General features: G+C 38.1%; 1 protein-coding gene across 3 annotated transcripts in view; it reads left to right on the top strand.

Annotated features, from left to right (window-relative positions):
- The window catches only part of ARHGAP18 (Rho GTPase activating protein 18), a 136,696-nt gene extending 113,632 nt beyond the window's left edge, over positions 1-23,064 (top strand). For all 3 annotated transcript variants that reach the window (XM_004044668.4, XM_055391637.2, XM_055391639.2), the window contains exons 12-15: positions 812-952; positions 16,068-16,192; positions 20,039-20,100; positions 21,562-23,064. In XM_004044668.4, coding sequence (XP_004044716.2) covers positions 812-952; positions 16,068-16,192; positions 20,039-20,100; positions 21,562-21,653 — 420 coding nt within the window. In that variant the 3' untranslated portion in view covers positions 21,654-23,064. The remainder of the gene's footprint in view (positions 1-811; positions 953-16,067; positions 16,193-20,038; positions 20,101-21,561) is intronic.
- The last annotated feature ends 870 nt before the right edge of the window (positions 23,065-23,934 follow it).

The raw sequence follows: 23,934 nt of genomic DNA, 5'->3' as shown, positions 1-23,934 counted from the left end.
TTTCAGGAGGCATCTTATAAGCATTTAGGAAAAAATGACCTAAAGGAATTCCAAGCAAAATTATAATATTGAATATTTCAATCTCTTATTTGAGGAACTTCCAAACATTAATTTGTTAAAAAGACAGAGTGATGATATTTAGATCCTGAAGTCTTTTATTTTTATAATCCATAAAAAGACAACTGATGTAGATGATTTCAAATGTGTTTTTTTAATAAAAAATTAATGTCCATTTATTAAATCTCAATGTGTGAAATGTCAAAATTATTTCATGGTTACATTTTGATACCTTAAAATACTTTGTTTTTGCTAATGTGATTTCTTAGGATAAATTTGTCCTGGATTTTTGCTAGCTACCTATCAGCTCTTGTTTCTTGGGGAGTTCTTTCTGTCATGACAGCAGCGGCTAGCTGGTTATTAGAAGGGGACTTGAGGTTAGCTAGCAGGGCTGTAGGTAGGAGGCTGCAAAAGGAAAGACCTACGGAGGTGGCTTCTACTGCTCGTCACCTCAGGGGGTCTCCAGTCTGGCATAGAAAACGGCCACTATGTCCTTGAACTTCACAAAGCCTCTTTTGGAACCTTCCACAGTGGGTGGCAAATTATACCACGTGGATGCCCTGTACACCTGGTAAGTGAATAATATGAAGTATTTTCTTTTCACAGATTTAATGAATAGTGCATGTAAAATGGCAGTCTTATCAAAAAGAGAAACTCTTTACTGTTTTTGAAATTTAAAAACTATAATTTTTTTTGTAGTTTAAAATGGTGGCATTTTTTTTTCCTCTCTAAGCTTAATTCCTTTTCTCTATAGATTCCCAAGTTTATTGTAAACCAAGTGAGGAAGCAAAACACGGAAAATCATAAAAAGGATAAAAGAGCCATGAAGAAATTGCTGAAGAAAATGGCTTATGACCGAGAAAAATATGAAAAGCAAGATAAGAGTACAAATGATGTAAGAAAATAGTGGAGATATGTATTTATTCAGATCTTAAGTATTTTTTTAATACCAAAATTTTTTATTTAATGTTTTCATAGTATGACTTTCTGCCACTTATTAGGCTGTGGTGCTACTTGTAAGTGAAAGACATCAGTAACTGTCTTCCTACTACTGCTGCTAATGATCAGTATTGACAGTTGGTCAGGTGTTGGTGACTCAGCATGTGAGTTGTTAATGGGGAACAAAGGAAGATATCAAGACAAGACTGAACACACACACACACACACACACACACACACACACACCCCTACACCCCTACCCCTACCTCTACCTCTCGTGCAGAGACTCTAGTCGCCTACTGAATATATAATCTATAGTGAGTAAATAACCTCATGTGAACCACTGACATTTTTTTCTAAATTTTTCTCATCTGTAGAATGGGGAAAAATAACTAATCCAGATAGACAAATAGGTTAATGTTTGTGTTGTGCCTAGGATTATTTCTGGACTTTAATAAGTATTTGAAGGTTCTCAATTTGATCAGAAGAATTTTGAGAGCTAAATTGGAAAGAAAAAAATAAAGATGTTTCAAAAAAGGAATACCTAAATATCTGTATTTATAAACTACTGTAAGAGTATATTAAGAACTGGGTTTACAATAATAAAATATACATGGATATACATTTACGAAGTAAGTTACCAAAGCTGTAGCGTAAGATCATGAAATGAAAGGGTTTCTATTGTTCTATTTAAGTGAATCCACCTCCTCCCTACTACCACCACCATTGAAGTTGTTCAGTTACATGCTGACATCTTGTGGAATAATGTGAAAATGCAGTTATCTGCCTTTGTCTGAATTTTTGGTTTTGGCCTGCTTATGGATCCAGTAATCATTTAAAAACGAAGTTTTTCTCTTAGATTTACTTATAGCTCTCACTCTTAAAAAATGATACTTTCTTGGCATTGTAAAACATTTTAAATCAAGTTTTAAATATCTTTAAAAACATAAAGAGAAGTTGTAAATATGCTTATTTTTTTAGAAAGGCCTTGATATTATCCTAAAGGCTTTTAGAAAGCATTTTTTGGGCTTTAGGTTAACTTTAGAATGTTCTGTTACCTCTAAGACCATTGTAAATATGTGAATTAAGTCTGTTTTGTAGCCCTTCTCATTCATATTAACTGACTTTATAGTCTTGTCTTTTTATAGGGCATTTAGCTGTAATATTCTGAAGCTCAGGATCTACTTAAGGAAACATTTGGGGTGTACCTTTTAAATAATATTTAGAAAAACTGAAACGTTTACTTTTTGGAAATGGAATATTTTAGTAATTTTGTCATTTATGGGAAAAAAAGCATTAACTTCTTTAGTTTGTACTTTGGCATAGTTAGACATGATCTGGTCTGAGAATGATCTCTGTACTATTTAAAAACTGTATTGTCATTTTAAAGCTTGGGATTTAAATATCAGTTTCATCACATATTAGCTGTAACTTTACCTCTTTGAGTTTTTTTTCTTTCCTTATGTGAAATTCAGTTACTCATCAACAAAATGCTATTGCCACCTTGGTGCTAGGCCCCCCACTTTATGTTAGGTGTTCCCAGGGAGTCAGGGAGCTGGGTGCTCACTCTCGAGGAGCCAGGAGAAGGGATATAGAAGGGATGTAGCTCAGAGGTATGTGATTGAAGCCTGACCAGGGTACCGTAATCTACAAAACAGGAAGTAAGCATGAGAGAGGCTTCACTGGGGGGTCAAGCTGAGATGTGAAAAATAAATCAGTGTTGTTCAGGTGTCACTAGAGAAGAGCCATCTAACCTGCAGTGGAAGCTTTCTGACATCACAGCCCATGGTGGAGGTCTGTTTGGCCTGTCATTTTGGTAGAAAAATTCTAATCTCTAGCCTGGCCAAGACAGTGGAACCTCATCTCTGCTAAAAATATAAAAATTAGCTGGACGTGGTAGCACTCACCTGTAGTCCAGCTACTTGAGAAGCTAAGGCAGGAGAATCGCTTGAACCTGGGAGGCAGTGAGCCAAGATTGCGCCACTGCACTCCAGTTCGGGGGACAGAGTGAGACTTCATCTCAAAAAAAAAAAAATTCTAATCAATATCCAAAATTTTTTTTAAAAAATTATGCCGTTTTATTAGGGAGAGTAAATAGACACACAAAACAATTACAGAACAAGTAGAGGTGCAAGCTAAGTTCAAATACTGTGGATATGTGGTAAGTTACTAAGTAACAAGAGTTTTTTGCATGTTGCTTCCAACTGGCAACTGCCAGAATTCTAAAGCTAAAAGATTTAATGTGAAAGTTTGAACCACCGTCTTAATGACAAATGGATGTTGGGGCATCCCTCATCTTCTGGCAGTAAGGGGCCTGCTTTCCATCAGGGTAGCAATTGCCTGGATTTGAGTAGGAGCCGTTCCTTTTGCATGGAACATGGACCATCTACTTTGCTGTAAGCCACGCCCCCTCCTTCATTCTGTCTGGTTGCTGTAGTTTCTTGACTCTCCTCCAAATCATTTAAATATGCAATATGAAACTATAGGGCATGAAATTGCCTGGGGGTAGCTTTTGTCATTTGTTAAACAGTTACTTGATATGTGCCTACTGTGTGCCAGGAATTACTGGGTACTTGAAATATAAATTATTGGACAAAACATATAAAGATCACTGCTCTTCCAGAGCTTAAATTCTAAAAATAAAAGTAAATCTAGGAAGTAATTCATATAATGTGTTAGTATGTGATTTATCCTCCAAAAGTAATAAAAACAACAGAACAAGGGGAATTGGGAAGGAGATCCCCTGGCACTATTAAGTTGAGATGGTCTGGATATTATTCATTTAAGCAAAGACAAGAAGAAGGGCAGGGAGTTGAGTTGTGTGTATATCTCAGGAAACTCAGTCCAGGCAGAAAGAATAGTCTGTGAAAAAACCTTAAGACAGGAACTTACCATAAGGAGTGAGTGTAGCTGGAGTGAAGCCAGCAGAGGGAACGGTAGTGTGAAATGAGGTCAGAGGGGCAATAGGGCAAGATTGCATAGGGCCTTGTAGACCATCATTCGAAATTCGGATTTACTCTGAGTGAAATGGGGGTTTGAAGCAAAGGCTTGAAAATCTATACTACGTTTTAAAATGATTCCTTAGGCTGTTGTGTTGAGAATAGACTAAAAGGGAGCAAAGAAAAATAGGGAGATCATTTGGGAGGTTCTTGTAATCCAGGTAAGAGATAATGGTGGTTCAGACCAGGGTGTCAGCATTGGAAAGTGGAGAAATTGTTGGATTCTGGATTTTGTTTTGAAGTTACAGCCATTGTGATTTCCTGATGGAAATCATGTAGGAGAACAAAAGAGGTCAAAAATGACTCTGATTTTTGGCCTGAGAAATTGGAAGGATGGTATTGCTTTCAATTTCATGATTTCAATTTAGGACATATTGAGTATGATGTCTGTTGGACATTTAAGTGGGGATATTTGAAATGTTTGGAGAGAAAATCAGGTCATACTAACTGGCCACTTAGGTGCATAGAGAGACAGGGGCAGAGGGGAAGCAGGAGTGAGCCTTAAGAGAGATTGATAGCAGAGTTTCTATTCTGTGCATGACAAGGAACTGCTGAAAGGTGAAGGAAAGATTTGAGGGAGTGTAAGATTGGAAGGTAGGTAGGAGATGGTAGGTAATTTCCTTGTTGATGGGAGTATATAAATTGGTACAGTTCTTCCAGAGAACAGCGGCATGTGGCAAAGTCCTGAAAGCCATGCTCTTCACTGGACTCAGATATTCCTCCAAAGAGAGTAATAGCATGAACATGCAAATATTTATGGTTGTTCATTGCCATTTTCTTACACTGACCAAAATTAGAGATAATCCAAAAGAACAGAGGTGGCTAGTTAAATATGTTATGGCATATCTATATAGTGAAATACCATGAAAGTGTACAAATGTGTATCTTGACATTGAAGAGATTTGTAATATGTTACTATGAAAAAAGAAGTTACGAGTCAGTGAATGGTGTAGTGCTATATTTTTAGGGGGTAATAGCTATGATTTTAATGCTTTGCAGAGGTCAGACACAATGCTAAACATTTTACGAATATCGTCTCATGTAATATTTATGGTAGTCTAATTGGGGTGTATTATTGTCTAATTTTTTTCAGATGAGGAAAGTGAGAATTAGCAATCTTAAAGTTACTAAGGTTATCTAGATAGGAATTAGTGGAGCTGGAATTTGAAACCAAATCTGTATGACTTTAAATCCATGGACTCTTCACCATTATTCTCTGTTTCTCCATAGATCACAGAAGGACTCTAAGAAGGATATATACCAAAACTCTGGGCTTATGGGTGGTAATACAATGAACATGGATTACTGCTGTTATAAAATATGTTTTATATGTAGTTCTTAAAATGGTCCTGGGCTAGAGCCAAGGCCCAGTTGAGAATCGAAAGAAGTTTAGAATGTGAGCCAATAGGAACCCTGCAACATGTGGATACTGGTTGGATGTGAAGAATGTGGAAGAAGAAGGGAATCTAGAATGACTTGCCAAATTTTGCCTTGGGTGACTTTAGCATCAAGCAAAAGGGGGACAGACTTAAAAGTGAGTTTTTGACACTTTGGGTTAACGTGCCTGTGTGAGTCGGCTACAGGGGCCTGAATTTCAAGGAGCATCCAGCATTGGAGGCACACCTTTGGGATTAGCCTAGAGACTGTTGTTGAAGCCATAGAGTGGCTCATATTACACAAGGTGGATATATGGAGTAAGAAAATAAAGAGACAAAGAGAGATCTCTAGGGGATTCCAATATTTAAGTATGAGCCATTCAAGAAGAGCTGGTGAAGGAGGCTAGGAAATAATAGGAAGTAAGAGAAAGTTGAAGGATGTATATTTTCTCTGAAGCCCAGGCAGGAAGAGTAAAGTAAGTAAAAAGAGCTTGATTAGTAGTGCCAAATGCTGCAGAGAGACTGAGTAAGGTTAACACTGGACAAAGGTTTTTGAATTTGAAGGTTAATTATTACTTTCCCCAAAGCATTGTCAATGGTAATTTATGGAAAAAGCTAGATTGCCAGGGATTGGAGAGTGAAAGAGATTATAGATCATAAACATTCTTCAAGGTAATATTTTTAAGAGGCTTTGACTCAATGCAGTGGCATGCACCTGTAGTCCCAGCTACTTGGGAGGCTGAACAGGAGGATCACTTGAGCCTAAGAGTTAGATGCCAGCCTGGGTAACACAGTGACACCCCTGTTAAAAAAATAATAATTTTGTATGCTATTAAAGCTAACCGTTTATAATTGGGCATTTGTATTATTAAGACATGCTAGACTACACTAGTTAATTAATAATTTGAGCCAGGTTTTAAGATGTACTCAATGTACCTCATGAGGCAAATGTTTTTAGTGACTACAGCATACCGAGTGTTTGGTCCAAATGTAGATGTTCTTAAATACTAGTATGTCTTATCCATTAATTATAGTAGGAAGAAACAGTTGGAGGAAAAATAAGAAAATTGTAGACCATTAATAATAATCATTTTCTGATAGCCTTTAACTTGTCGGGATTGATAACACATACATCTACACCCACACATACACCTCAGAAGTCATGTGGCCTGAGGATATAGCCCCAGCTCTGCCATGAGTGAGTGTGACAAGTCATTTTACCTCTGTGGGCTTCAGTTTCTTTTATAAAATGATAGGGTAGGATCAGGTTAATGGTGTTTAACCAGAAGTTCACAATAGAGGCATCTGTAATATTTAATTTTTTAAAGGTTTGTTTATTTTTGGAGATAAGGTCTTGCTTTTTCACCCAGGCTGAAGTGCAATGGTGCAATCATGGCTCATTGTAACCTCAAAGTTGCAGGCTCAAGGGATCCTCCCACCTCAGCCTCATGAGTAGGTGGGACTACAGGCATGCATCACCATGCCTGGTTAATTTTTAAATATTTTGTAGAGACAGGGTCTTGCTATGTTGCACAGGCTGGTCTCGAACTCCTGGCATCAAGCGATCCTCCCTCCTCAGCCTTTCACACCTGAGATTACAGGTGTAAGCCACTGCACCTGGCCTGGTAATATTATTTTAGAAGAAAACAAAAAGCAAACCGTGATTGGGTGACTCGCTAGACCCACTGAGTCAGACTTTTCCAGGGCAGGACTTGGGCGTGTGTATTGTCTAAAAGCTGGAAGGGTAATTCCCTCTTCCTATTGGTGTGTTTGTATGTGTGTATGCACATGTATATTTAATTTTATCATGAAACTTTTTTAACACATACGAGTAGAAAGAATAGTACATCAGCCCCCCAAAACCTTTATCATCAACAATCGAACACATTTTTCTGATCTTGTTGCATCCTGTCTCCCACATGTTTTTTCCTTTTAGAATTTTAAAGGATATCTTATAATTACCTCAGATTGCATCTCTGCCTACTAAGAATGTGGGGGCAGCTTTGATGAACAATTGGTTATGATTTGTTGACTCATCCAGGCCTCAGGGTTATTGTGACTTAGGTTTGTATGATGTTTCTTCTGCCATTCAAGCTCACCTCTCAAAGGGAGGCTGTTCATTTATGAGAGTGAGGGTACAGAGTGGCTCTATGAGATTCTGTCAAAAATGCCATGCTGCTCACCACTTCTGACCTCATAGGTCAAGGAAACAAAAGGCTTTCTCTCATAGGGTTAATGTTAGTGTTAACTTGGGACATGCTAGTATCACATCCTTAATTTACCAGGGAGGAACTCAAGCTTTAGAGAGCTTACGTGACTTGCTGAAAGTTCCAGAATAGTGTTGTCACATTTTAAAGTGTAGGGCTATGGATGTGAAAAAGAAATCTGTTGCTACCACTGGAAGAATCCTGGCATTGGCAGCAGTGCAGTGTAGATGCTGAGTTGTTTGTGGCCAGGGTTGCGTGCCTTTATGCACAACTCTGTTTAGAATTGCATCTCTGATTTCATTTAACAGTTCTCGCTGCAAAGCATTGTTGTAGGTATTGTTTCAAGCATCTGCTTTAGGTCTGGAAATAGTGTCTGGATTTACTTGGGGACCCAAGTGGAAAATCAGATTACAATATCAAGCACAAAATCTTATTTCTTTTTATGACATTCCCTGATTTTTAATACTGCATAAAAATACCACATTAAAAAAAATATTAGAACTTATGTCATTGGAAATTAAATGCTTATTAACTATGGAAGTTATTTTAAGCCTTTCTTTAAAATCCTCTGAATCTGTGAGTTGGATAAAAGTTTAAGGCATTTGGATAACAAAGATCCAATTATAATTAGCACGTAGTTCAAGATAGTAGCGAATTCCTTTTATATCACCACTTCCCAGTATTGTCAGTTCAGACTAGGGTGATGAATATGCCATTTTAGTTTAAGATACCTTGCTAAAATGTCCCTGTTTAATTTTCTAAAATATGTGTTATATCTGGCCTTCTTTTTGAAAAAGCTGTATTTCCAATTTGCCCTTTTGAAGATAAAAAGGGTTTTCTGTAGCATAAAAAATGTCAGCTTTACATTTAAATTAGCTTTTAATGAAAAAGAAAGAGACCTCTTTTACGGGTCTGACATTAAATTTCTAATCTCTAGAGTGCAAAAATATGAGCAATGCAGTGTTTTTATATACCTTATGAAAAAATGCTAAAATTGTTATTTAACCAGATAATAATAAAATCAGGTTTAGAAATATAAACTTCAATTCAATATGTAAAACATGTGAAGACCATATGAGGTCATTTTCTCTATTTTAATAATCTTAGCATGCAGAAGAAATTAACACTCTTGAAGTTGTAAAATCCTTTGTGACTTTTCTTTGATGGAGTGTTAGTCAAATACTGCCCTTCTCCAGTCCTGCTGTACCTCACATAACTGCAGTTCACAAGCACACTCCTCCCCTATCTCAATGGGAAAAAAAAAGCAGGAGACAGTGACAATTTTAGATTAAAACATGTGAAAGAGAAGGGTTATAAAGATCATACTGTGTACAGATTCAGTTATTATTATGGCTCAAGTTAAGAACAGACTGGCTTAACGATCAGGCATGTTGTATCTTTTCAAAGCTTGGCAACTCAATGTAATTAGTATAGTAATAACTTCAGTATTCGATACAGCATGATTCTAGTACTTAATAGTGGTTTTCATACACCATTTAAATGATGGCTTTGGCATAATTTATTGTTTATCATCTTTGTAAATATCATTTGGCCTTCCTTGTCAAGATATCCAGCAAAAACTTCCCAGAAACAACTTTAACTCTTTAGCTTTGCCATTATATATACTGGTTAAACTCGTTTCTTCTTCAGAGATAAAGAGCATTGTATATCCATATTGAGTCAAACTCTCAATCTCTGTATTGTTGTAAGAATTTGGATGGGATGAATCACTACAGAAATAAACAAGCTGAGAAATGTTCATATCCCATAGACACACAAACCACACACACACTCTCTCTCCCTGCCGTAGAATACAGGTTCTCTAGTGGTCAGAGAATGTCAGCCTAGGAAGGTTTAATGAAAACCATGTACCATTGTTGGTTTAATGAAATGCTTTCCAAGGATATTGATATTCCAGCTCTTTGTGAAATGAGTCAAAATGACTACAGTTTGTAGCTTGGGAAGGGTTCTTGCTGAGCTCAAAGGTGGCTTAACCTCATCCTCTGCTCATTGAGGGAAAGGGATGTGGGAAATGTTTTTATTTCATAGCCTGAAGGAATCTGTAGGAGAGTACTCATGCTGCTTCCCATCTTGGCAAAAACCAGCCTGTGTACCCCATAATATGTCAATTACCTAACATTACACATATACGTGAAAACTCCCAATTGCCCCCAGAAGCTAGTATCTTGGGACTGTTCTATTAAAACTCTTAAGTATCAGAAAGATCCTAGATTCCTGGGTCAGATGTGGTGCTTTCTGTGCAAGTCCTTTTACCACCCTGAACTCAGCACCTCATTTCATAATGAAGCATGGCATGGTCATACTCCCCAAAGCTATGGTACCTGAGCTCATTTAGAAAGCATTAAGTTGTCACTCAATATTGAGGGTCAACTTGATTGGATTAAAGGATGCAAAGTATTGTTCCTGGGTGTGTCTGTGAGGGTGTTGCCAAAGAAGATTAATATTTGGGTTAATGGACTGGGAGAGGCTTGGTGGGCACCATCTAATCAGCTGCCAGCATGGCTAGAATAAAAGCAGGCAGAAGAAAGTGGAAAGAACAGACTTGCTGAGTCCTCTGGCCTTCATCTTTTTCCTGGCTGGATGCTTCCTGCTCTGGAACATTGGACTCCAAGTTCTTCAATGTTTGGACCCTTGGACTTACACCAATGGTTTACCAGGGGCTGTCTGACCTTCAGCCACAGACTGAAGGCTGCACTGTCAGCTTCCCCACTTTTGAGGTTTTGGGACTCGAACTGGCTTCCTTGCTCCTCAGCTTGCAGACGGCCTATTGTGGGACTTCACCTTGTGATCGTGTGAGTCAATACTCCTTAATAAACTCATCTATGCTATGAGTTCTGTCCTTTTCGAGAACCACGACTAATACAGATATTGGTACCGATAGAGTGGGGTGCTGCTATAAAGATACCTGAAAATGTGGAAGTGATTTTGGAACTGGGTAACAGGCAGAGGTTGGAACCGTTTGGAGGGCTCAGGAGAAGATAAGAAAATGTGAAAGAGTTTGGAACTAGAGACTTGGAGGACTCAGAAGACAGGAAGATGTGGGAAAGTTTGGAACTTCCTAGAGACTCATTGAATGGCTTTGACCAAAATGCTGATAGTGTTGTGGACAAAAAAGTCCATGCTGAGGTGGTCACAGATGGAGATGAGGAACTTGTTGGCAACTGGAATAAGGGTGATTCTTGCTATACTTTAGCAAAGAAACTGGTGGCAATTTGACTCTGCCCTAGAGATCTGTGGAACTTTGAACTTGAGAGAGATGATTTAGGGTATCTGGTGGAAGAAATTTCTAAGCGGCAAAGCATTGAAGGGGAAGCAGAACGCAAAAGTTTGGAAAATTTGCAGCCTGACAATGTGATAGAAAAGAAAAACCCATTTTCTGGGGAGAAGTTCAATCCCACTGCAGAAATTTGCAGAAGTAACAAGGAGCTAAATGTTAATCACCAAGACAATGGGAAAAATGTCTACAAGGCATGTCAGAGACCTTCAAGGCAGCCCTTCCCATCACAGAGAGGCCTAGGAGGGAGAACTGGTTTGCTGTGCCAGGCCCAGGGCCCCCCTGCTCTACACAGCCTCAGGACATGGTGCCCTGAATCCCAGCTGCATCAGCTCCAGCCATGGCTAAAAGGGGCCAAGGTACAGCTCGGGCCATTACTTCAGAGGGTGCAAACCCCAAGCCTGGCAAGTTTACATGTGGTGTTTAGTCTGTAGGTACATAGAAGTCAAGAATTGAGGTTTGGGAACCTCCGCCTAGATTTTAGAGGATGTATAGAAATGCCTGGATGTCTGGAAATGCCTGGATGTCCAGGCAAAATTTGCTGCAGGGGCAGAACCCTCATGGAGAACTGCTGCTAAGGCAGTGCAGAAGGGAGATGTGGGGTTGGAGCCCCCACACAGAGTCCCCACTGGGACACTGCCTAGTGGAGCTATAAGAGGAGCGCCATTGTCCTTCAGACCCCAAGATGGTAGATCTGCTGACAGCTGTTGCTATGTGCCTGGAAAGGCTGCAGACACTCAACACCAGCCTGTGAAAGCAGCCGGGAGGGGGTCTGTACCCTGCAAAGCCACAGGGGCAGAGCTGCCCAAGGCTGTTAGAGCCTACCTCTTGTATCAGCATGACCTGAATGTGAGACATGGAGTCAAAGAAGATCATTTTAGAACTTTAAGATTTGGTTAGGCTGGGCATGGTGGCTCGTGCCTGTTATCCCAGCACTCTGGGAGGCCAAGGCGGCTGGATCACTTGAGGTCAGGGGTTCAAGACCAGCAGCCAACATGGGGAAACCCCGTCTCTATTAAAAATACAAAAATTAACCGGGCATGGTGGCACACACCTATAAGCTCAGCTACTTGGGAGGATGAGGCAGGAGAATCGCTTGAACCCAGGAGGCAGAGGTTGCAGTGAGCTGAGATCACACCACTACACTCCAGCCTGGGTGACAAAGCAAGACTCCATTGCAAAAAAAAAAAAAAAAAAGATTTGGTGACTTCCCTGTTGGATTTCGGACTTGCGTGGGGCCTGTAGCCCCCTTGTTTTGGCGAGTTTCTCCCATTTGGAATGGGTGCATTTGCTCAATGCCTGTACCCCCATTGTATCTTGGAAGTAACTAACTTGATTTTGATTTTGCAGGCTCATAGGTGGAAGAGACTTGCCTTGTCTCAGATGAGGCCTTGGACTTGGACTTTTGGGTAAATGCTGGAATGAGTTAAGACTTTGGGGGACTGTTGGAAAGGCATGATTATGTTTTGAAATGTGAGGACATGAGATTTTGGAAGGCTGGGGATGGAATGATACGGTTTGGCTGTGTCCCCACCCAAATCTCATCTTGAATTCTAGTTCCCATAATCCCCATGTGTTGTGGGAGGCACCTCGTAGGAGGTAATCGAATCATGGGGGTGGTAACCCTTATGCTGCTGTTCTTGTGATAGTGAGTGAGTTCTCATGAGATCTGATGGTTTTATAAGGGGCTTTTCCCCCTTTGCTTGACATTTCTCTCTCCTGCTGTCCTGTGAAGAGGTGCCTTCTGCCATGATTGTTAAGTTTCCTGAGGCCTCCCTAGCCATGAGGAGCTATGAATCAATTAAACCTCTTTTCTTTATAAATTACCTAGTCTTGGGTATTTCTTCATAGCAGCATGAGAAGAGACTAATACATTCAGCTCTTCATGAGATGTGTTGGAGGGGAAAAGAGACTACATCCCCAAGTAGATACATGCTAATGTTAGTAACTCTGGCTTTTCTCTTTGGCTCTCTACGGAAGTAAGTGACTGAATTATCTCTTGTAACACACTTAATTCCTTTTCTCTGCTTTCTTTACCTTCCTGTCTTTTCTTGGTAGTGGAGGGAATACCATATGGTGGATAGAGGCACCTTAACTTGTTTCTTTTAGACAGTGTTCCTAAGATGAGTTTTTGCCATTAAGGAAATACCCCTTGGCATACTTTTATTCTAGAGAAATTTTACTTTGTTTATGTTATCATTGTTAGTAAAAACAAACAAAAAAGTAATTTTGAATGATTCATTTAATCAATAAACATTGATGGGTGGCCACAGATATGAGTCAGGTATGTGGCATACAACCAGAATACAGGTCATATAGTAGGACCCTTATGAAGGAGAGTCAGCGGAATGAAGAGATTCCTTTTGACTCTGTGGAGCATGGAAGGTTCCATGGAGTTTGAGGTATTTGAGCTGAGCCTTGAAAATGGTTAGCAGAGAGATATTTGGGAGGGGGAGTAGAACGTACACAAAGATAGGAAAGCTTGGAGTGCTGCTGGGCCTTTTTATCGAAACAGTAGAAGGTTCTACAAGAAATAGTGGGGGAAAAGGCCAGGAGCTGACTAAGATTTCCATATCCCTGAACTCTTTATGGTAATATATTATTTTCTGAATCATTTTGGTTTTGCAACTCATTTATTATGGACTTTCTGTATATAAAAACTTAATCCAGTCATCTTCACTTTAAATGTCAGTGTAGATTTGGCTGCCTTCTTCTAGGGCTGGGTAAGATGTGATTCTGGGAGCAATTTCTGTCCCTGATAAACCTGTATATAAGGATATTTGACACTATGACTTAACCAGGATTTCCTAACTTTTAACCTCAATATAAAGTGCATGGCTATCTGCAAACTCTAGCCTGCCGTTCAAGTCCCTCCACAATAGTAAATAATATTTATTTACTATTGTTTTATAAGTAAAACAATAGTAGTAATAATAGTGATAAACTAACAGAATCCAAAATACCAATATTGTTGTGCTTACTGAGTAGACAAGGTGGATTAGGGTTTTATGAGCACAGTCTCAGTGCTTCAGATGTTGCTATTACAATTTTCAGTCTAATGTTAAAGGTGTTCATGCCACTGATTATTTTCCACCTCCTATGAGGCAACAAATAGGTGAGGCCATGCGAACAGCTTAAATGGCCATAGTGGGAAATAACCTAGAGTTCAAACCCAAGGGAGAAGTTCATGGAGTCGCTGAGTTGTATGTTACACCATTGATTTAATAACTGCTTTGTACCACATGAAATGCCCCATCCATTGCAAGAAGCAGCATGTGTTCCAAAGTGTTCTAAGTGAAAATAAAGCCTGTCACAGAATCAAGGACAAAGGGAAATTATACTTGTATCCTAGGGATGAGGTCAAGGTCATAGACTAAAGTATCAATAAGTCAAAAAACCAAGCCAAGGATTCAGGCTGGATAGAAAGATGAAGCAGGAATTGAGGGGTGTGGGCACAGGTTGGAACTGGAGGCTTGGAATTGGGAGGTTGGAATTAGGTTGTCCTTCACAGATTGAATTGAGCATAATATGTCCTGCAAGAGAAGGTAGAGGAGGATGCTATGACCAAGGTTAGCCCAGCAAAGTCATGAGTGTAAGGCCCTGGAAGGCTTTGTCCATTTTTGTTCAGGTTTGGAGTAATGTGTTCTGTGGCCCTTCACTGACTGGTCAGAGGAAGGAGGCAGGTGGGGCACCACCCACTCTGCAGCAGGATTTCTGAGGTTGATGGTCAGGTCCTTTGTGATACCTTTGTAGGTCTAGCTGTTGTTTGCAGTCCGTGGCCTTCCACAATCCCATACTCACTGTACAGTCTTATATCGTGTTGCTTCTTTTCCTTGTTATTCCCACACTAAATCTCCGATATTACTGAGAAGCAATATTAAATCTTTTAGGGTACCTACATTTTTATAGAGCCTGATTCTAAAGGTATATTATTTGTGTTGAACTTTGAAAGAAATCAAATTAATGGCATCTGTTGTATATCTCTGCTCGATGTTTATTTTATTTTATTTTTATTTATTTATTTATTTTTGAGACGGAGTCTCACTCTGTCTCCCAGGCTGGAGTGCATCTCAGCTCACTGCAACCTCTGCCTCCTGGGTTCAAGCAATTCTCCTACCTCAGCCTCCCGAGTAGCTGGGATTACAGGTGGGCGCCACCACACCCAGCTAATTTTTGTATTTTTAGTACAAGCAGGGTTTTGCCATGTTGGCCAGGCTAGTCTCAAACTCCTGAGATGTTTATTTTTTAAAAAAACAATTCAAGACCATGTACATTAAAAAAAAAAAGGACATGATATTGTGGGCACAAAATTATGCAGTAAAGGACTTGTTTCTTATTTATTACTGGGTAAGTAAACCTAGTACAATATCTGGTACTCAGTAGATGCTTAATAAATTTTGGTTCAATTGAACAGGGTATTTGTATTATTGTAAGCATTATCTTTTGAACATGATTTGTGCGTGCTGTTTATTCTAAGGTCTAAGTCATAATAGTTATAAATAATAGTATTTATTTTAGCAAAACCCTTTAGGAATTAATTAAGACTAATATTTCTAATGCTATAGCTGACATTTTGGTATTACAAACCTCATAAACTTTCACTGGTATCCTCGAATCCATAAAATGTTTTTCACATCCATGGGCAAAAGATTTAGAAGGGGGTCATCGTAAGTTCAAAGTGTGTAGCCAAAAAGCATGAGCTCATTAACCAAATGGGGAACAGACAATAAAAATAGAAAAGTGTGTTTCTTTTTTATAAAACATTCAGAGACAAAAAAATTTTGTGAAATTTTGTGAATGTCCAGGAAGATTTTTCAAATGCACATACTGCAGTAGCACACAGAGTAACTTCTTTCTGATTCAATTTCATAAATTGCTACATGAAGAAGCACCCTCTAGTAGATAATACTCAGAAATCAGCACTTAATATGGCAGTAATGGTTATTGCTGTCATTCTTTACAACTTTAAAAATAATTAAGCATTACTGCACAGGCATTATAAAGTTCCCCTATCACCATTAAGAGGATATTTGAGGTTTGATGTAATTTGGCAAATTACATTATACAGTAGTTAAGGTTTTTATGTAGTGAAGTAAAATGCGTAGTAGTTAAGCACACTTACTATATAATGCATTGTAGAGTTACACGTTCCAGCTGCTGCCAGCTTTGTTCCAGTGTCATTATTGCTTTGCAGGCTGACGTTCCTCAGGGAGTGATTCGAGTGCAAGCTCCCCATCTTTCGAAAGTTTCCATGGCAATACAGCTAACTGAAGAACTAAAAGCCAGTGATGTACTTGCCAGGTTTCTCAGCCAAGAAAGGTAGAGGCCTGTTTTGTGTTAATTATTCCATGGCATAAGTCACTTGCTCTCTCTCTCGCCTTCGCTTCTTCTTTTTTTTTTTTTTTTTGTTTTAATTGTGGGGTAGTATGAAATGCTTAAAAATATTGTCTTCCCAGCAGAAGAGAACAGCAGACTTAACCATTAGACTGTTGGAATGAGTTTAGTTCATTTGATGTGGCTTGTGTTCAGATTGAGCCTGATTCAAGCAGGATTTCTGAGTGTTCCTTCACTGGGCCTGTGATGGGCTTGCCAAGCGAGACCACTCAGTATTCTTTCCAGGATATGTTGATTGGAGGTTAATTACTGTTTGTAGGCTGTAAGGAAAATTACTAATTAGGATGCAGTGGCATTAAAATAAAGAAAAGACACAACTTTTTCTATGAAATATAATGGATTTCAAAATGGTCAAATTTAAAAACAAACCATAAAGAATTGAAAGAGGAAAACCAGGCCTTTGAGCGCTGAAGTCTCAAGGGGAGAACATACCATCCTCATTAAGGACAACAGGTCCTTCATCTATATTTTGGGGTTGATGGGGCAGGGAGAGTCATTTGAAAGCTGCTAGCATCCCTCTCACTATATTAGAGTATGCCCTTTCCAGAACATTTTGCAGTGTCTTCTTATATTTTAGAGGTTCTAACAAGTATATTGTATTTTCAGGTTTTGCCCTTTGAATTCTTTCTTTTAGCTGAAGTCATGTTTTCATGCCTCCTCCAGCCTCGTTTTCAGTCACTGAAATAAACTAAATGTTTAAAAACAGAGGGACATCCAGGGCATTGGCGTCTCAGTTTACGAATACTCTGTCTTGGTCTTTCATTGAATTTAATCTCCTCATTCTAACATTTGGGGGCTTCAATCAAGCTTTCTGCTAAAGCACAGGGCCTTAAACAGAACAGAAACATATTAAATACTACTAGTACCATAATTGGAAGGGGAGATATAAACATATATTTTAAAGTACCTTCCCATAGGGTTTATAAATTGGGAGAAAGGATGAATCTGTGCAGCTAACAGATGGTGATGAAATGAGAGAGAGGCTTATTGGTAATATCTAGGCTTCAATAAGCCAGTGTAAACTTCCCTCAGAACAGCACTCTGAAGTAAGTGCTATTATTACGTCTGCTTCACTGATAAGAAAACAGAGATTTACAAGGTCACACATTTTTCATAGGTGGTAGAGCTGGAATTCTAAATCTGTGGTTTCCCTCCAAAGGTAGTCCCTTAACCATTCTCCACACTCCACACTGGCTGGAGGATCTACAGAGCATCATAGATCTGGGAACCACTAGTGCAGAGACTGAGAGTAGATGGGTTTTTGGGGATTATGTCCTGAGGGCAGTTGGAAGATCTCAGATGTCTTTGCTCCCTATAGTGTCTTGCAGTTTCTGCAAAGTCAATCCACATCCTCTCTGCTCCCTACCTTGACTTAGTAGATACTAACTTTTGCCATTCTTCCCACCAGCCGTGCTCTCATTCTCTCCCAGAACGTGTACCTGAAGACCTGGCCAGACTTCAGATATAAGCAGCTCTTTCCAGCCAGACACAGTTAATTTACATTTACTTTCAGGACCCAAGTGCTCAATTTAGTCTGTACTTTTGTTCCTCTACTTGCTAATAATATGAGACTATGAAGCTGTACCCCACATTCAACTGTGACTTTAATATTTAAGGTATAGCATGAAAACAATCATAGTCATATTGTTATAGAAAGCACCAACTTGTGACAACTGTCGTCTGACAAATTTGGATTTTCTGCTTGTGGTGTTTGTATTAAATAAGCGTTTGCTGCCCCCAGAGCAGGGTATCTTCTTCCCGCTCTTCCTCCTATTCCTTCTCCACCTAGATGGAAGTCTGGTAAACTTCTCCATTTACCTCACTTCCGCCCCTAGTCCTCAGCCCCTTTCCTTATGCTTGGGAATGCAATCTGGATTTCAAAGCTAACTATTTCTGTTTCACCTTCAGCTAGTTTTTATCATCTCTTTAAGTATCAAGTTCCTCATTTGTAAGAATGGACCAGAATAGCATCTATTATTGTAATTAACTAGGAAAATGACCATGCAGCATATAGCACTGTCTGTCTGGGCCGCATAGTAAGTGAAATTCTGAGTAAATGTTTATATATTTCTTCCACCACATTCCTGTGCTTCTTCCATTTGTATTCCACCTGTGCTGGGGCAGGTAGAAACTCTATATCCTTCCATTCTTTTTCTCCCCCACCTCCTCAACTGAAGCCAATGGACACATGAATGATATACAATATATGTATAATAAATCGCATGTTCATTCATTCCTTGGTAAAGGATTGTTGCCTGTAACGATGAATTTGTTGATTAGCATTATGCAAAAACCTGAATATACCGGGAAATCTAGTTCCTGTTTCTTTAAAGTAGAACACAGGTACTTGAGAATCAGTCTGACAGCAATATCTAACTAGATGTTTTTCTTTAAATCAAGTCTCCTGAAACATTCAATTTGGTTTTCACAGAAATAGGGACTCTCTTTAGACCTATAGTTGATTGTGTTATGTACTAGATTAAAAACAAAAATAATAATGATTATTTAACTTAAAAGATAAACCTACACTGTAGTTGGAAACAAAGTGGATCAGATGCAGTGCAGCAGGTGGAACATAGCGTGAGGGCCCAGAGAGCCCTGAGTGTCCAGTATGCCAGGGACACAGGGCAGGGAGAGAAAGGAGGAGAACCAGATGAGCCATTCCATGGGTGGTGAGGAGTGCTGCTGCTGTACCATGCTCTTCCTAATGGCTTGAATACAAGTCAGACCTGATTTTCTCTTCTCAGTTCCAGAGAGTGTGTCTTCAGGGCCTTATCTCAGTGGTCCACTAACCTTGCCATGCTTCAGAATCCACTATAGAGCATTTGAAAAGCAGTTTCTTGGGCTTTATCCTAGACCAGTTAAATCTGAGTTTCTAGAGCTCTCCATCTGAATTTTTAGCAGGTTTCTCAGGTAATTCTTTTACAGAAAGATAATGACATAATTTGCTTCCACTCTGAGGGTCTGTGCTGCCCTCATTTGCACAACTGACAGAAGAGAATGGCTTATTCTTTTTTTTTTCTTTTTGGAGACAGGATCTCATTCTGTCACCCAGGCTGGAGTGCAGTGGCACAATCTCAGCTCACTGCAACATCCATCTCCTGGGCTCAAGCAGTCCTCCCACCTCAGCCTCCCGAGTAGCTAGGATCACAGGCACTCACCACCATGCACGGCTAAATTTTTTGTATTTTGGGTAGAAATGGGGTTTTGCCATGTTGCCCAGACTGGGCTCAAGCGATCTACCTGCTTTGGCCTCCCAAAGTGCTGGGATTACAGGCATGAGCCTTCACACCCAGTCAGAAGCATGTCTTATTCTTCACATGCATCTTGCACACTACTGGAGTTGTCAGCACAGCAAACCCATGATAAATACTTATTGAATAAGCGTAATGTGAAAACTAAGGTGGAAACATTTAATAGTTTTATGAGGACCATTTTGGCTTGTATACAAAGTGGATAATCATATTAATAATTTGATTGGCAGCTGAAATGTTACATTAACTTTTCTTTTGAATTTTGCAAATTTAGATACTGGTTTACTATTTTGCCTTCAGATGTATAATTCCATTTGTTTATTTTAATTTACAGGTGTGATACTTTTATTACCTATTGGGTACATTTAACAGATGGGAAAATACAAACGTGTAGATAATTACAGTGTGTCTAAGTTATGAATTTTCCATACCAGCCAGAATTCCCCAAGCACATTAAAGTGATTTGCTTGCAAGCTGTTTGATGATACAACTAATCGGTTTGTTTTGTCCCTCATAGTGGGGTTGCCCAGACTCTCAAGAAAGGAGAAGTTTTTTTGTATGAAATTGGAGGAAATATTGGTAAGCACTTTTTTTCCTCTTTGCATTTTATATGCTGTTTTGATATTGCCAGTGTTTATTATTTATGTCTTTGGAGGAAGAACAGGAAATTAGAAGTAAAATATACCATGCTTTAGATAAGTTGCTGAATTTGTGGATTTCTTTAATGGTTTGACCTTTCTCTTCAGGCTCTGTTTGAGCGCCTGTACAAATGCCCATCTATGTTCAATTTCAGCAAAAGCAAGTTCCCTATACAGTAAGAATAACTCCTGGAATGGTTAATGATGCAAGTTTTTCAAAACTCTCTTCTTTTTAATATACTCATGTCACATAGTAAAGGAAGTAGTTGAGCTTATATAAGGTTAAGATAACACTTTATTATAGTACAGTATTAGATATTTTTAGTAAAAGCAGATTTACTTTTGCCATAGTTGATTTCCTGCTAAATTTTATACACATGCACACACACTCAAATTCACACTAGTAATTTAAAAAATGGAATGAATTAATTTTGACCATGTTTTATATTTTACCCTTTTGTAATTATCAGTGAGTCTTAACCATCTCTTTTTAAAAATTTAAAATAATCTTTTTTTCTTTTTTGACTCTTGGAAATGGTAAGGGTAAAATTATTAAGAAATAAATGAAATCATGTTAAGTTCAAAATAGTAATTAAAAATAATTTTGCAATAAATTTTGTAGGATGTTTTTGTGGGAATTAAAAATGTTAGTAAATATTAAAAGTTAAATATAGGAATGTGAAGGTTTATTCTTAAATAGGCCATGACACTAGAAACCTGGAATTGTTAACTCTATTAGTAAAGGTTATTTAAATATTAATAGATTTGATTTCTTATTTTACTTTTAGATCTTGGGAATTAAGTGTAGTTTCTTAGGTGGATTCAAAACCATTGCCCCTCCTAATAAGATGATTAAGCTTTTAAGGAACTATTTAAAAGCCTATCATACAAAGTATTTTCAGCTTCCTAAATTAATTTGAAACCTATTCATTTGGAGAAAGACTACCAAATTTATTTTTCCAATTGTTGGCCAATTCTTACAATATTTTGAGAAACAGGAAAGAATGAGAAGTTTTTTTTTTTTAATTATTTGTTTTGTTTTGGAGACAGTGTCTGCCTCTGTCACCCAGGCTGAAGTGCAGTGGCGCAATCTCAGCTCACTGCAACCTCCACCTCCTGAGCTCAAGCCATCCTCCCACCTCAGCCCCCTGAGTAGCTGGGACTACAGGTGCAAGCCACCATGCCTAGCTAATTTTTGTATTTTTTGTAGAGACGGGGTTTCATTATGTTGCCCAGGCTGGCCTCAAACTCCTGATCTCAACCAATCTGCCCACCTCGGCCTCCCAAAGTAGAATAAGTATTTTGAAGTCCAAGACTTAAGAGTTAAATAATTAAGCTTAAGTTTAAAATTGCATACCAATCTACCTGCTGTATTAAACTGACACAACATCTATTTTAACAGGGGAACGCTGCCTTGATGATGACACTTACATGAAGGATTTATATCAGCTTAACCCAAATGCTGAGTGGGTTATAAAGTCAAAGCCATTGTAGAAGACTTAACAAGCTGCAGATAACCATGTGGACTTCTGTCATAATTCTTGCTGAGTCAAGAGTGTAAATAAAAGAAATGGCAGGACTCATATCATTCAGTTGTACCCAAGTATTTAAAAATGACTCTCTTAAGCCTTAAAAAGTCATAGATTTGTGCTGCTGCCAGAATTATATTAATTATTATTAATGTTATTATTAGAAAAATTTCTGGAGTGAGAGTAAAGAGGCTTAATTAGTTTGTGGGCAGTTTTCATATGCTCTGTGAAATGTGTCCAGATGTGACATAGTTTTTTTTTTAATATGTGAAAATGTCTTCTCTTCCCACTCTTTTCTCCTAAAATCATATATACTGTAATATATGCTCTCTCACCTCTATTACCTCCTCACATCTACCCTTCCCAGTTAGGTTTGCTTTTTGACCAAAAAGATAACAAATACCAGGTATGGCAAGTTGTGAAGACAGCACATTAAAACATACCTAATTTCACAGTATTCCTGTCATGACGGAATGTTAGTATTCATCTCTTTGAATCATTTGCTCAAATAATAACATTCCACCTTTTCCTGCTGTATCACAGGAAGTGATTTGCATTTTTTTCAGTTCATCTGACTTATGTTCACAGAACTGTATCAGCGATCAAGAAAATAGGACTGTCAGAAGCTGCCAGTTATTACTGAACCATTAAATACTTATATACTAAGAATAAATAAAATATACCCATGTGAAATAATAATTGGATTATGGATAACAAGAGAGTGAAAGCCAAAGCACTTTCTGTCTACTGTACTCTTCTAAATGGAATTTTAAAAGTCATAGCTGGCTTTACGTGTTGTCATATTAGCATTATAAATATGCATGATAGTATAATCCAGTAATGGTTGAAGAATGTATTTTACTTAAAGAGGGATTTTTTTTTAAGTCCTGAATAAGTCTACTGGAAGAATTATTCTTCTGGGTGAAAAAGCTTTTGTTTGTGTTCTTATTTTAAATAATCGGAGTCAATTTATTAAAATGTTCTCGAAAGTACTATTCCCAGGGATTTTAATGCACAAACCATATTGTGACAAGAGATGAGCCTCTGTACTGTAAATAAGAGAAATGAAGTAGAGAAATGTTAAATATTTTATGAGTTTAGAATATAGTAAATAAAAGGTGATATAAATGAATGCCGCACAAACGGTGTTCATGATACTTTTAGTAGTACTTTAGGAAAAATTACACATTCTCAGAAGCTCTTGATGTCTCTAATGAAGGGGGGGAATGCTGTTAATGAGAACAGTCATAAATTTTTAGCATATAATTACAAGAACAGCCTGTGGATATGATCACTTAAATAATTTTGTGGTGATTCGTGCCATTGCTTTTTTATTTAAAAGAAAATTTTGTAATTAAATGCCTTTTTCTAAATTATCTTCTCTTGGAATCATTACTTTTAATCCTATGTGTTTATGAGTATTTTTGCTTTTTCTTTATTAATATTGAGAAATGGACTTTTTTGTTACTAAAAGTCACCTCTATTTTCTATTTTCTTTGTAATTTTTAAAGTAGGAAGATGTCAGAAATGTAAATATGTTTTCATCTTTAGTTTTTTTCCTTTTACAAATTTTTATTCTTTAGGATTTTCAAAATACAGTTTAGTCTGTTTCTTTGACAGTATGTATTAATTTCCCAATTAGCAAAATGGTACTTATTAGTGGGTTGAAAACAATAATATAAAAGAAAAATTAGTGCTTAAAACATTTTAGGAGTATACAACTTCAAAAAAAAAGATAGCAGTGAGGATAATGATTTAAGTAAAAGGTTGTCTGAAGCATATGCCAACTAAATTTCACAACGTTTGCTACCTACCTGAAAAGGAGGGTCAGGAGGGAGACACAACATATTTTTGATCATGAAAAAGTATCTTAATTTTAAAAAAGTGAAAATGCCATTTTATTTTGAATCCCTTTTAGAACTCACGACCCAAGTTCATCAATGTTGAATAATATCACGTTTAAATAACTAAAAAATATGGACTTTAAAAAATCTTAAATTTTTTAGAGATAGGGTCTTGCTCTGTTTTCCAGATTGGAGTACAGCAGTGCATTCGCGGCTAACTGCAGCCTCAAGCACTGGGGCTCAAGCAAACCTCCTGCCTCAGCCTCGTGAGTAGCTAGGACCACAGGTGCATGCCACCATGCCTGGCTCTAAAGAGAAAAAAAACTTGATACCATAGAGCCTTGAATATAAATATCCTGATGTTAACCTACTGCTTTTGCTGTGATTTTTTTTCCTTAGTGA

Source organism: Gorilla gorilla, chromosome 5, assembly GCF_029281585.2.
Source record: "Gorilla gorilla gorilla isolate KB3781 chromosome 5, NHGRI_mGorGor1-v2.1_pri, whole genome shotgun sequence".
NCBI lineage: Eukaryota > Metazoa > Chordata > Mammalia > Primates > Hominidae > Gorilla > Gorilla gorilla.
This window is presented reverse-complemented; position numbering and strand designations above follow the sequence as displayed.